Source organism: Phyllobates terribilis, unplaced genomic scaffold (assembly GCF_046119375.1).
Source record: "Phyllobates terribilis strain yellow unplaced genomic scaffold, ASM4611937v1 Scaffold_1__5_contigs__length_1240528914, whole genome shotgun sequence".
NCBI classification, from domain to species: Eukaryota; Metazoa; Chordata; class Amphibia; order Anura; family Dendrobatidae; genus Phyllobates; species Phyllobates terribilis.
Window position 1 is genome coordinate 157,930,512 of NW_027362761.1, and position 14,654 is coordinate 157,945,165.

Genomic DNA, 14,654 nt, shown 5'->3' on the forward strand with positions numbered 1-14,654 from the left:
TTTTAGCTGCATCTAGCCCGGAAAATAATTTTGAGTATCCTAGATGCGCAAGACACATGAGTGCCTTCTTGCTGCACTACCTGCAACATGACCCTCAGATTGTCAGAATTCTAAGTACTCCTGACTACTGGGTTGCCACACTCTTAGATCGCCCACACTCTTCGATCAACCTTTTCATTTTAATAAAGAACAAAAAAATGGTAATTTTTGAAATTATAAGCATTAGCAGGTTATTAGAAACTGAAATCAAACAGTTTTCAACTCAAAACTTTATTCTAGGTGATGTACATTTGCACATAGGACCCCTTGTTCGAAAGGAGCTTCTGAACTCTCTCGTCCATTGAATTTGTCAGGTTTTGGATGGTTTCTGCTTCAATTGTTTTGCATGAGGACAGAATACCCTACCAGAGCTGTTGCTTGGATGTGAACTGCCTCCCGCCACCATAGACACTCCTTTTGATGATGCTCCAGAGGTTCTGAATGGGGTTGAGGTCAGGGGAGCATGGGGGTCACACCATAAGTTTGTCCCCTTTTATGTCCATATCAGCCAGAGATGCAGATGTGTTATGTGCAGCATGAGACGGTGCATTATCATGCATGAAAATGATCTTGCTGCGGAATACACGGTTCTTCTTCTTGAACCATGGCAGGAAGTGCTGTTTGAGAAACTCCACATACATTATGGAGTTCATCTTTACCCCTTCAGGGATCCTAAAGGGGCCGACAATCTCTCTACCCATGATTCCAGCCCAAAACATTACTCCACCTCCTCCTTGTTGGCGCCGTAGCCGTGTTTGCATGGGGTGTCCATCAACCAGCCATCCTCCACTCCATCCATCTGGACCATCGAGCGTTGCACGGCACTCATCGGTGAACAAAACAGTTTTGAAGTCAGTCTTCATGTATTGTTTGGCCCACTGAAGCCGTTTCTGCTTGTGTGCAGTGGATAGAGGAGGTCGACAGGATGGCTTACGTACAGCTGCAAACCTCTGAAGGACTCTGCATCTTGTTGTTCGGGGGACATTGGAGGCACCAGCAGCTTCAAAAACTTGTCTGCTGCTATGACAAGGCTTTTTTGCCGCTGCTCTTTTAACCTGACGTAATTGCCTGTAGGAAAGAGTCCTCAATTTTCCCTTATCAGCACGCACACATGTGTACTGTGAATCAGCTACATACTTCTTGATTGTGCGATGATAAGGATGAAGTGTCTTGGCAATGTTGATTGTAGTCATGCCTTGACCTAAACACTCCACAATTTGTTGCTTCTCAGCAGCCGACACATCCTTTTTCTTTCCCATTTTGGCAGAAAATGTAGGCTGCTTAATAATGTGGGACAGCCTTCTTAAGTAGTCTTGCCTTTCATTGGACACACCTGCCAAACTAATTAGCACAGGTGTCTGCAATTGCTTACAGTGATATAAAGAGCCCTGACACACATCACCATCAATGAGTTTAACTGACAAACAAAAAAATTCTTACCTTATCACTCCTAAACACTTTTTGCATAATAATTTGGAACACAGTGAACATGTGCTTTTCCACAAAACACCAGTGGTTCACGTAGTGAATCTTACAGTTCTAACTTGCCAACCGTGGTCTGTATGGAGTTGTTCAATAAAGGGCCCAAAATTAAGATAACATAGACGGGAGAGGTCTCTATGAATAGGAATTCCTAAGTATTTGATACCCTGTGAGGGCCAGGCAAAGGCAAAGTTGGAGTGGATGGAATCCTGTATGGAATTGGGGAGGGAGACATCGAGGGCCTCAGACTTCGCTGCATTGATTTTAAAATTTGACCATGTAACAAAGTAATCTATTTCAGCCATAACAGCAGGGATGGATATATGTGATTGAGTGATATATACTAGGACATCATCAGCAAATGCAGAGCACTTGTACTCGGTGCCTCCCACCTCAATCCACCTAATATTGGGGTTATGGCGAATTGATGAGAGCAGGTGCTCCGTCACTAGGATGTATAAGAGAGGGGACAGAGGACATCCCTGCCTTGTCCCATTGGTGATTATGAAAGGTGATGAAAATGTTCCATTTATCTTCAGCCTAGGTGACGTATTGCGATACAAGGCCGTGATTTTGCCTATAAAAGGGTCCCCTAGACCCCTACCCCAAGCTTTTTAAGAGAATAATATATGGCGTGCCAGGAGACTCCATGGAGTGCTTTCTCAGCATCCAACGAGAGTATCTAATTACAAATTTTTAACTGCATCTAGCCCAGGAAATACTTTGTGCCTAGTAGCAGTGTCTGCTAGCCAGCGGATTATCCCAGCTGTTAAGCAAGCTACACCACCTGTAGTTTGGACACTTAATTTTTTCAAAGGAAATGGTTCGGGCCCCTGGGACACTCAGCGAAGAGCATCGGGGAGACACCCCAAGGCATAGGGGCTGGGACTGGTGGTAGGACGCCTTGCGGTGGACCGCCGAGCTCGATCCTTATAAAAGCTTTTTAACTGCAGCAGCTTTAGTGGACGCTACTGGAGCTGGAATTACGCGGCTGCTGGCATGAGACTTGCCCTCCAATAGATCATTGTAAAAGGATTTAAAGTGTATTCATTCAAATTAGAGAGACAATTTAAATTAAAAAGCTTAGACCTGCCTCCACCACAGGGGGGCTCGCTCGACCCACCAGCGGACAGGCACCAGTATTGGGAGAGGGGGGCTGGCCGCAGGGTCCACCGCAGCTCTGGCACAAACCCGGCGACACGGAGATCGCACGGGCAGGAACGGACTGGCTGTGTCGGCTTTGCACTTTTTTGGTTTTAGAAGGGCATGACATGCCTATATCTGTGTCTCCCCCTCCTTTTACTCCTCTACCTCTTTTCTTTTCACATGACTATATGTACTTGTCACTTTTCCATGTGTTAGTTGTGTCTTCTGAGCAGTTTGTCAGCTTTTGGAGACCTTTGAAGGTGTTTTCTATGTATTTCTATTTGTTTTTGTTTGCCTGCCATTGGTTTTAACGGTGTTCGAAGGTGTTCGATGAACAGTTCGACGAACAGTTCGGCGACCATACGGGTGTTCGACGAACCGAACCGGACTCGAACACTACGGGGGTGGCTCAACACTAGTGGTCACGGCAAGTGACGTCAGGAGTCTCTAGGTGGTCACGGCAAGTGACGGCAGGAGCCTCCGGGAAGGCACGGCAGGTAACAAGCAGGTAACAGGCAGGTCACAGGCAAGTGCTCCCAGGTGAGCGAGCTGGCAGGCACAGCAGTTAACAGGCAGGCAACAGGCAAGTGCTCCCAGGTGAGCAGACTGGCAGGCACGGCAGGTAATAGGCAGGCAACAGGCAAGTGCTCCCAGGTGAGCGGGCTGGCTCGCAAGGCAGGTAACAGACAGGTAACAGGCAGGTAACAGGCTGGCGGGCAAGATTGGTAGTCAGGCTGGCAGCGGGACCTGAGGGCTGAAGCAGAGGTCAGAAACACTGTGCAACAACTTTTGCTCAGGCACCTCCATTTTGGAGGAGGTGCCTTATATATGGAAGGACCCTCGGCTATTGGCCGGGGACTCCTTAGGACGGCGAGCGCGGCCCCTTTAAGAGGGAGGAAGCGCGCGCGCACGCGCCCTAAACACAGTGCCCGGGGAGCTGCACGCGCCGGCAGCAGGAAGAAGAGCGCTGGTGAACGCAGAGCGGGGAGCGAGGAGGTGAGTGGGACGGCGTCTCTGCCTGGCAGGGGGCAGAGACACCAATGCTACAGTACCCCCCCTTTACGCCCCCTCTTTTTTAGGCCAGAAAGGAATTTTTCATGGAGAAGCGGGGCATGAATGTTCTCCCTGGGTTCCCAAGTTCTCTCCTCTGGGCCAAACCCCTTCCAATCCACTAGAAAAAGGGTCTTTCCTCTTACCCTCTTAGTGGACAGAATGTTCTCTACCTCAAAAACGTCCTCAGCGGAAACTGGAGCAGGGGGGAGTACCTAGATTGGAATAAGAGTTAAACACAACTGGTTTGAGGAGAGATACATGGAAGGAGTTGGGAATCCGTAAGGTGGCCGGGAGTTTTAACTTGTAGGCCACTGGGTTCAAATGGACCGATAAACCGAAGACCCAACTTATAGGAGGGTATTTTGAGTCAGACATGTTTGGAAGAGAGCCAGACTTCATCTCCCAGGCGGAATTGAGGCGGATCCAGACGTCTCTTTTCAGCTTGTTTCTTCATCCGCTCGGAGGACTGAAGAAGTGCGGACCTAGTATTTTCCCAAATGGTGGAGAATTCGCTGACAAGAGCCTCCGCAGCAGGGTTGTCCACCGAGGCGGAGATGGGAAACGGAATCTGGGCATGTTGACCGTGGACCACGAAGAATGGGGATTTAGAAGTAGATTCGCTCTCATGGTTGTTGTAGTAGAATTCGGCCCATGGTAGGAGCTCCACCCAATCGGTATGGTGAGCGTTAACAAAGTGCCGGAGGTAGCTGGTAAGGATTTGGTTGATACGCTCCACTTGGCCATTGGACTGTGGATGGTAGGCGGAGGAGAAATCCAGGGTGCCATCATCATTGTCCCCTGCTTGCGCTGCGATCAGCACCAGCAGGGAATAAGCTGCGCTGAGCTCATGAGCGGTGCTCACTGAGCGCAGCTCCGGGGCCCGCTCGCTGCAGGAGTCATTCTCCCCGGCTCCTCAACGTGATCGGTTGCATGGATTAAAGCAGGGAACATCTCCGGACAGGTGAGTATAAGTTGTTGCTTTTTTTCTTTTATTCTGTATTGCTTATTCCCAGGCGCCGGTACATGTGCTCCTCATGTGTCACATGTACCACTGCTCCTGTGCCACACAGGTGAACATGGAAACACTGACATGGATATCTCCGGTACTGGAAATATCAGGACCTGTGAAAGAGCCCTAATATGAAGGTGAAAGGCTGTGTGCCCACGATGCGTTTTTCAAGCGTCTACGCTGCGGAATTTCCGCAGCGTAAACGCTTGGGAAAAGCTTGGTAAACCTTCCCCCCATGGTCTCCAATGCAATTCCGCACTTTCAATGCCCATGCTGCGGATTTTTCCTCAAAAATCCGCAGCATGTCCATTAATTTTTGCGGAAGCGCTGCGTTTTTGCCGCCATTGACTTGCATTAGAACGCGCCAATTCCGCAAGACTGCATCTGTACTTGCGTAATTGGCGCATTCTAATGTGCGGATGGTACCCGGGTGTGGAGGACAGGAGACTCTCCTCCACACCCAGGTACCATTAAAAGCTGTAAAAAAAAAGAATAAAATAAAAAAATAAACATTATATTCACCTTCCGACGGCCCCCGGACTCCTTCTCTGTGCTTGCGGGCAGATCGCGGGCAGATCTGTAGGACCTGCGCTGACGTCACAGTCATGTGACGGCAGGTCTTTCAGTACAGCGCACCGCGATCTGCCGGCAGCCAGCACAGGAGCGCAGCAAGTCTCGGGGGCCATCAGAAGGTAAGTATAGATTTATTTTTTTATTTTTAACCATTCTCTCGGGTCACACTATATAAATCCATGCTGTTTGCATGGATTTATATAGTGTGACCTAGTTGTCAAGCACTTTCCAAGTGATGCTAAAATCGCTTGGAAAGCGCTTGACACCCGCATGCGGAAATGCCAGTGAAGAACGCTTCATTTCCGCATGTCCCTGGCATGAAAAACGCATGTACAGTCCGCACGTACAATCCGCATGTGCAATCCGCATGTACAGTCCGCATGTACAGTCCGCATGCGTTTTTTTCTGCCAGGGAGATGCAGAAACGCTCAGGAAAAAATCCTGAGCATTTCTGCATCGTGGGCACATAGCCTAATGCTTCTAATGAGTGTAGGAGTGGGAGGAATCAGATGCTGTGGTCTTCTGGCTCCTCTCTGTCGCGGTATTCCTGTGACTGCTACACAATGCTAGACATAACTCTGTCAACATTTTTGAGATGTGTTGCTGCCTTCAATTTCTACATGGGTTTCATCTTATGATCTGTGTTTTATGTTCTGTTGTGAATAAAATATGGCTAGAATATTTCCAAAACATTGCATTACTTTTTTTCTCTACATTTTACACAGTCCCAAGTATATAAAGTGTACAATATATTTTCCAATATTTTTGAGTTTTTTTTCTTTTGTGAAACAGAAGGAACAGAGATGCATACTTACATCTTCTTGCACCACCACTAGTTTTGTGGGCATTTCATTCTGTAAGAAAAATTAAATCACACTGAAGTTTAATTCTTTTGGTTGTCCTTTTATTTTGTTAAAAATTTTAGTTTGCATTTATTGGCTTTCTCAGTTTTTGAAAGTTATGAAAACTTAACTGTCCTTATAGTCGAGGCCAGTGACGTCCACAAATTGCAGGAGCTGCTCACTGCCTACTATTTACTTAATTTTTACAAGATTGGAGGATACCCCAGTTTTTTTCACACAGACTTCAGATCTACAGTACAGACCAAAAGTTTGGACACACCTTCTCATTTAAAGATTTTTCTGTATTTTCATGACTATGAAAATTGTACATTCACACTGAAGGCATCAAAACTATGAATTAACACATGTCTAATTATATACTTAATAAAATGTGTGAAACAACTGAAAATGTCTTATATTCTAGGTTCTTCAAAGTAGCCACCTTTTGCTTTGATGACTGCTTTGCACACTCTTGGCATTCTCTTGATGAGCTTCAAGAGGTAGTCACCAGAAATGGTCTTACAACAATCTTGACAGCAGCATTTGACAGGTTAACAGCCGCGGGCAGAGCTCCGGTCCATCTGTGGCTGTTACAGCCATCATCTGCCAGCAAAGACGCAGGTTCGCTTGCGAAGGGGGGGTTTAGGGGGTTAAGTGAGTGGTTAGGAATGTGCCAAAGTAAAGCAGAGTTTGCTTTACAGCTATTTTATACTAATCAGGGACTGTGGTGGTGGGGGTTAATTGGATGTGGCTTGAAGTGGTTTGTATACCAGGGTAGCTTCAGGCCATGTTCACACGTTGAGTATTTGAGTTTTTACCTCAGTATCTGTAAGCCAAAACCAGGAGTGGGTGATAAATACAGAAGTGGGGAGGTGCTTCTATTATACTTTTCCTCTGATTGTTCCACTCCTGGTTTTGGCTTACAAATACTGAGGTAAAATACTGACCAAATACTGAACGTGTGAACGTGGCCTTATAGTCCCAGGCTCTGTCCGTTTGTTGTCAGTTGGCTATGTGCTACTAGTTCTGTCTTGTAACGATGAAGCCTAATGGTATTTCTTATTACCAGCGGATAGAACAGCATGAATCTGCTAATAATTTTTATTATAGGTAAAATAACACATAACTTACCATGTCTGTATATCTCATTTGATATGTTAACCCTTCATGTTGCAGAAGTATAGCTGCTTCTTGCTTTTCCACAGTCCCCGGTATCGGTTCTTGTCCTAAATAGACTATTTCGCAAACACCTGAATGGAATAGAAGTTAAATGTAAATTTAACAAATAGACTGAAAGACTGTGCAGTCTAACACAACTAGTCTGCAGTCACTCTATGTGACTGCAGACTTGTGAAAATTCACATACTGCGTGCTGTGTTGATTCTTTGGTTGTTAGCGCCAGGAGCAGCGATCACGTGAACATAAGTATGTGATATGCATATTCCCGGCCAGGATCTAACTAGACTGTTTCTGGCCTCATGCAATACACTTGCATTGAGCGTGCTGGAAACAGTCTAGCAGATTCTGTCTGGGAGTATGCATGTCGCATACTTCCAGTCACGTGACCACCGTTCCCGGTGCTGACAACCGGATAATCCTTCTATGCTCACTATGTGAGGATTCACAAGTCTGCAGTCACATAGATTGACTGCAGACTTGTTGTTTTAGACTGCACAACCCCTTTAAGCAAATTTCACACTTTGGAAATTAATTGTCTGAGTTTGGACCATGATGTCCAGACTAGCTGCAGGTCTCCTGACTCGAACTCAACAGCCTTATATATGACATATATACCTGAGTCAGGGGAACAATAGTCATTCCATACATTGCGGTTCGTACTCGAGCTGTGACTGTTGCAAGTGTAAAACCAGAAATACGGTTCTCTCACATCTGATTATAAATCTGCCAAATGTAACTCGCACTCGCACCGGGGCCCTGGACCATCAGGAGGGCCCAGTTGCCATCAGGGCCTGAGCCGCTCCCCCAGCATCTGTACAAGACCTCTGGTGCTGCTTGTTTGCCGACACTTTACCAGACATGGCTGCTCACAGTGCACTGTGAGGCTGTGTCTGCTAGTAATGTCACGGCAGTGGCGAAACTGCACCTTTAATTAGTTACATAGTTACATAGTTTATAAGGCCAAAAAAAGACAAGTGTCCATCCAGTTCAGCCTATTTCTTGTGCACTGCAGCTATTCCGCAGCGTTGATCCAGGGGAAGGCAAAAAAAAACCATGCGGTACAGGCCAATTTACATCATTTAGGAAAAATTCACTTCCCGACTCCAATCTGGCAGTCAGATTTAATCCCTGGATTAATTAACTATCACTAAGCATAAAATGTAATTTTATTGTTCTCAAGAAAGGCGTCCAGGCCTCTCTTGAACTCATTAAGTGAGTTGGACATCACCACTTCCTCTCCCAGAGAGTTCCAGAGTCTCACGGCTCTGACCGTAAAGAATCCCCTTCTATGCTGGTGCAGGAACCTCCTTTCCTCCAGACGCATAGCTTGCCCCCTCGTCTTTGTCACCATCCTTGGTATAAACAGGTCATGGGAGAGATCTCTGTACTGCCCCCTTATGTATTTATACATGTTTATGAGGTCTCCCCTAAGCCTTCTCTTTTCCAACGTAAATAGGCCTAATTTTGACAACCTCTCTGGGTATTCTAGTCCCTCCATTCCCTTTATTACCTTAGTCGCCCTCCTTTGTACCCTCTCTAGCTCCAATATGTCTTTCCTGAGCCCCGGAGCCCAGAACTGTGCACAATATTCTAAGTGCGGCCTTACCTGTTAGAACTCTCCTGTTAGGTTTTTTCTATCTTGCTGGTCACATGACATTTTTTGCCTATTTAATCCTGCTCCACCCTCCTGGACTTGCTGGACTTCATTGTAATTTCTACTCTTAAGTTAGCCTGGTGATTAGTTACCTTTCTCAGTCAGTTTAGCTAGGTCTTCGGACCTTTTTGTTCTATGTTGTGTGTTTGTCTTTTTCTGCTACAATTTCTGCTAGGAGGTGTCCAACTTTATCCCAGTCCCTAGTTCTTGTAGGGATCCCTCCCTTGCATCTATAGGTCTTCGTACAGACTAGCCGAGGACTTTAGCGGGTCTGATCGCAGGATCAGGTTCCCCGTTACATTGTAGGGATCTAGCTTAGTTCTATTGTAGGGACAGATCTCCTTTCTTTCCTTAGTGCTTGTAGCAGATCATAACATTACCAGCGCTTTATACAGAGGAAGAACAATGTTCTCATCATATGCCCCTATTCCTCTTCTGATGCATGCCATGACTCTATTTGCCTTCGCAGCTGCTGCCTGACACTGGGCACTCCAATTTAATTTGCTGTTAACCAAGACGCCCAGGTCCTTCTCCATGTCAGATTTCCCCAACGGTTTCCCATTTAATATGTATGGGTGACTGCTGTTTTTCTTTCCCATGTGCATGACCTTACATTTATCGGCATTGAACCCCATTTGCCATTTTTTGGCCCAACTCCCCAATTTATCTAAATCCTCCTGTAGCTGTGCCCTATCCTCATCTGTATTAACTACTTTACAAAGTTTAGTATCATCTGCAAATATTGCTATTTTACTATGCAACCCTTCCACTAGATCATTAATAAATATATTAAATAATATAGGGCCCAAGACAGACCCTTGAGGCACCCCGCTAGTAACCCTGACACACCCTGAGCTTACTCCATTGACAACCACCCTCTGCTTTCTATCACTCAGCCAGATATTTACCCACTTGCACACATTATCCCCCAGACCAAGCATTCTCATTTTATATACCAACCTTTTGTGTGGCACGGTATCAAACGCTTTGGAGAAGTCAAGGTATACAACATCCACTGACTCTCCCCGGTCCAGCTGTGAGCTCACCTCCTCGTAGAAGGCGATCAGGTTTGTTTGGCAGGAGCGATCCCTCATAAATCCATGTTGATATGGAGTTACACAGTTATTATCATTAAGATATTCTACAATAGCATCTCTAAGAAATCCTTCAAACAATTTACCCACAACAGACGTTAAGCTTACTGGTCTATAGTTCCCAGGGTCACTTTTAGACCCCTTTTTGAATATTGGTACCACATTTGCTTGGCGCCAGTCTAGTGGGACAGTCCCTGTCCATAAAGAGTGTTTGAATATAAGATACAGCGGTCTGTCTATCACATTACTTAATTCTTTTAGTACCTGGGGGTGTATGCCATCTGGGCCTTGTGACTTGTCTATTTTGATATTATTTAGGCGTTTCTGAACTTCCTCCTGGGTTAGGTGGGTGATATTTAGCGGAGGGTTTACTTTATCACTCTGCATTTCCTCCGATAAATTGTTTTCTTTTGTGAAAACAGTGGAGAAGAAGCTATTGAGTAGGTTTGCTTTACCCTCATCGCCCTCTATGATTTTACCCAGGTTATTTTTCAATGGGCCAACTCCATCAGTTTTAATCCTTTTACTGTTTATATAGTTAAAGAACAGTTTGGGATTCGTTTTACTTTCCTTGGCAATTAGTCTCTCTGTCTCCTCTTTTGCTATTCTTATTTTTGTTTCTTACAGATTTTGTTTTTTTCCCTATAAGATATTAGCGCTTCCTCGCTGCCTTCTTGTTTAAGTTTACCGAAAGCCCTTTTTTTGTTTTTCATTGCCCTCTTGACTTCCTTATTTAGCCACATTGGCTTCCTCCTATTCCTAGCCCTTTTATTCCCATAAGGTATGTACCTTCTACAGTGACTATGTAGGACTGTTTTGAAAATTTCCCATTTTCTATCCGTGCTCCTATTACTGAAGATACTATCCCAGTCTATAAGGTGAAGGGCATCTCTTAGTTGATCAAACTTTGCCCTCCTGAAGTTCAGTGTTTTTGTGACTCCCTTGCTGGGCACCCTACTGAAGCACATGTGGAATTGTATAATGTTGTGGTCATTATTTCCCAGGTGCCCCCCGACCTGCACCTCAGTTATTCTGTCTGGCCTGTTAGTTAATATTAAGTCTAAAAGGGCCATCCCTCTAGTTGGTTCCTGCACAAGTTGTGACAAATAATTGTCTTTGATAATTGACAGAAACCTGTTTCCTTTCTGAGATCTACAGCTTTCGGTTTCCCAGTCTATATCGGGGTAGTTGAAGTCCCCCATAATAATCACCTCGTTATTTTTTGCTACTTCGTCTATTTGTCTCATTAATAGACTTTCCGTGGCTTCTGCTATATTTGGTGGTTTATAACACAGACTCCTATGATAAGTTTATTATTGTTTTTTGCCCCATGTATCTCCACCCATAAGGACTCGACCTCCTCATTTCCCTCCCATACATCCTCCCTTATTGTAGGCTTTAGACACGTCTTTACATATAGACAGACTCCACCCCCTTTCCGATTTCTTCGATAATTGTGCTTGTGTATCGCCCTTGCCACGCACGCCATTACTAGCAGACACAGCTGCACAGCGCACTGCGGCGGCCATTTCTGGTAAAGTGGCGGCAATCAAGCAGCACCAGAGGTCCGGCACAGATGCTGGGGGAGTGGCCCGGGCTCCTACGACAAGTGTGCCCCCCTGATGGCCCAGGGCCATGTCTGTGACGGCCATCAAACACACGCCGGGGGCCCTGCACAGCCAAATTCCTGAGGAGATGGATGGGAGACAGGCCGGGGGCAGGTGAGAGAGGCTTGTTGACAGCTTCCTCAATCCCCATATTAAAAATATTGTAATGTGCCTGTGTGTGTTCATGTATGATGTGAATATCTTTGTATGACTGTGTGTATATATATTTTTATGTCTGTTTTATGTGTTTTTAAGAATTTGTGTTCAAATATGTATGTGTACGTATCTGTGTAAATGTTTGTTTATGTGCATGTGTGTGTGTGTGACGCGCCCCTGGGCCTGTGTCGCGCTGCGTTGTGCACGCAGGAGCTTACCCGGAGCCGGATCTGTTGAGGGTTGTAGTCTCGTGGCGGTGACCCGGTCCGTGCCCAGGGAGTCAAACTGAGCGGCGATGTATCAGCGGTAGATGTTGGACGACTACGCCACCCGTTGAGTACAGCTAAGGAGCTGCTGCTGCAGGGCAGACCGCTGAGGCCGGTGGTAGGATTGTGCAGCGTGATAGTATAACCCCCAACGGGAGGGGTATGGCCTCAGGGCAGCCGACGTGGATGATGGGGGTAGCAGGAACCACTCGGAGACGGTACGGTGTAGTTCAGGGTCTTTACTGGTGACAAAGATAGACCCTCCCGGAGTACTGGCTAGCGATTGGGGCCTGGTCAGTCCTTGAGCAGATGGGATCTCCCCTGGCCAGGCGGAGTTGTAGGCCTCCCAAACTAACTGTACTCTTCTGGCTACCTTGCTAGAGGCGGGTATAAGTAGCCCACGTCCCTGAGTGTACCGTGTGGTGCTCACCCGTATGGCCGGTGACTCGGGGCCTTCTAGTAGCTTCCGCTCCACGACGGCGGTGCTGGTCCCATGCGTGTGACCGTGCCTTCGGGTTTCTTGGCCAGAGGACCTGGAATCCCCTGCCTGACGGATTCTGCTGCTGGGTAGGAGTTAGTCCCCACAGCCTCGGACTCCGGGTCCGGTAAGAAATCTTCTCAGTCAGGGCGAGCTCTGCAGCTGCCAGCCCCTGACTCCTTGTAACACTGCTCCCACAGAGCTCCTGATGTTCTGTTCCTATATTTGCTTCTTTTCTCTGTCTCTACTTCTTCTCTACTCTCTAACCCTGCCTCAGCCCTAGGTTTATATAGGGGAAGTTCTTCCCCTCCCAGGACTGGGCAGGAGGTGTGGCATGCATAGGATTCCTGACCAAGAGACCTCCCACCTGCTCTCAGACATAACATTGCTGTTACTGTGGAAACCAGATCCCTGGGGTGCCACATTCCCCCCTAGTGAAATTTAGTACTCCGGGACTAAACATATTTTAGAAAAACATAACAAGATATAACAATAACAATACAATAAAGAAACACATAAAGGTGGTCACGGCATGTCCGTAACCGGGTGCAGTCTTTGAAGAAAGCAAGGTGTCCATTTCACCAAAACAGGGAGACGTAACCAGGTAGGGGTCTGTCCTGCCCCGAGTCCTTAACAGTCTTTAGTCCGTCCTGGGTTACGCTCCAACTATGTACACAGGATTCCCGGTAAATCCACCAAAGACTCCTATAAACAACTAGAAACACATAATTATACACAAGCAACAAGAAAAACAGGTAACCACAAATAAAACAATTTATACACTTCAAATCCTCCAACGTGCGGGTAACTGGCCTCTAGTGGCCCTAGTGGACCTACGGAGCTGACTGTCTGGCCCTGAACCACAGGGTGTAGGAGCTGTTAAGGGTAAACTGGGCAGCGGTCTACGGGCCCTTTGGCTCACTAGGGATATGGCAGGCTCACTGCAAGCAGAGGGTTGATCCTCCTGGTCTGCTGGTGTGGGGTCTTCTGCCTCCTGGACCGGCTGTTCTTCCAGCTCTACCTGTTGCTCCGTAGGTGCTTGGGATGCTGGTTGGAGGAAGGTGAGTACGGGTACCACAACTGCACCATTGACTTGAGTCCAAGACCGAGGGAAGTCTCCGAGCACAGTACTAACCATATCTTCCCTTTCCTCTACGGGTCGAGGGTCTTCTTGTTCCTCTTCAGGGTTCCGTAGCTGTTCAGGACACTTCTTCAGGTGATCCCGGGATACAATGGCTGTGGTCTCCCCTCCGTCTTTACTGATGGTACAGACCTTCGGGTTCTCGTGGCTTGAGGGCAGTACGGTGTACGGGTCCTTCTCCCACTGGTCGTCCAACTTGTGGAGCCGTCTTTTCCTCTTCAAGACCTGCTCTCCGGGCACCAGGGGAACAGCGGGAGCATACTGGTTGTAAGTTTTCTCTTGTCTCTCCCTAGCCTGACAGAGACTTCGCTCCACGCTCTCCTGTACTTTCCGGTACTGCTGCTGCCTCTCTGTGTCCCAGTCTGCTTCTGGTGAAGTGTCCTCGGGTGTCAGGACTCCCATTTCCAGGTCAACAGGTAACTTACCAGGTCTCGCCCTCATTAGGTAAGCCGGGGTACAGTTGGTGGAACCTACCGGGATGTGGTTGTATAGGTCCACCAGATCGGGCAGCTTCTCAGGCCACAGACTGCGTTCTTCCAGGGGCAACGTTTTCAGAAGATCCATTACCACCTGGTTCATTTTCTCACAAAGTCCATTAGTTTGCGGATGATAGGGTGTCGTCCTTATCTTCCGGCAGCCATACAGATTGCAGAATTCCTGGAAGACCTGCGCTTCAAAGGCAGGTCCCTGGTCCATCAGCACTTGGTCCGGGTACCCGTGTGGACGGCAGAAGTGCTGCTGGAAGGCTCTAGCTGCTGTTTGAGCCGTTAAGTCCTTGACGGGGACGACAACCAAGAACCGGGAGTAATGATCCACGATGGTTAACGCGTAGACGTAGCCACTTCTGCTTGGGGTCAGTTTTACATGATCCAAGGCTACCAGTTCCAACGGCTGCCGGGTGACGATGGACTGCAGGGGAGTCTTCTGGCTGGCAC

General features: G+C 47.2%; 1 protein-coding gene across 4 annotated transcripts in view; it reads right to left on the reverse strand.

Moving 5' to 3' along the window:
- Positions 1-14,654, reverse strand: part of LOC141166076 (uncharacterized) — a 372,610-nt gene that overhangs the window by 180,221 nt on the left and 177,735 nt on the right. For all 4 annotated transcript variants that reach the window (XM_073652396.1, XM_073652378.1, XM_073652387.1 and 1 more), the window contains 2 exons: positions 7,276-7,394; positions 6,118-6,156 (listed from right to left, as the gene is read on the reverse strand). In XM_073652396.1, coding sequence (XP_073508497.1) covers positions 6,118-6,156; positions 7,276-7,394 — 158 coding nt within the window. The remainder of the gene's footprint in view (positions 1-6,117; positions 6,157-7,275; positions 7,395-14,654) is intronic.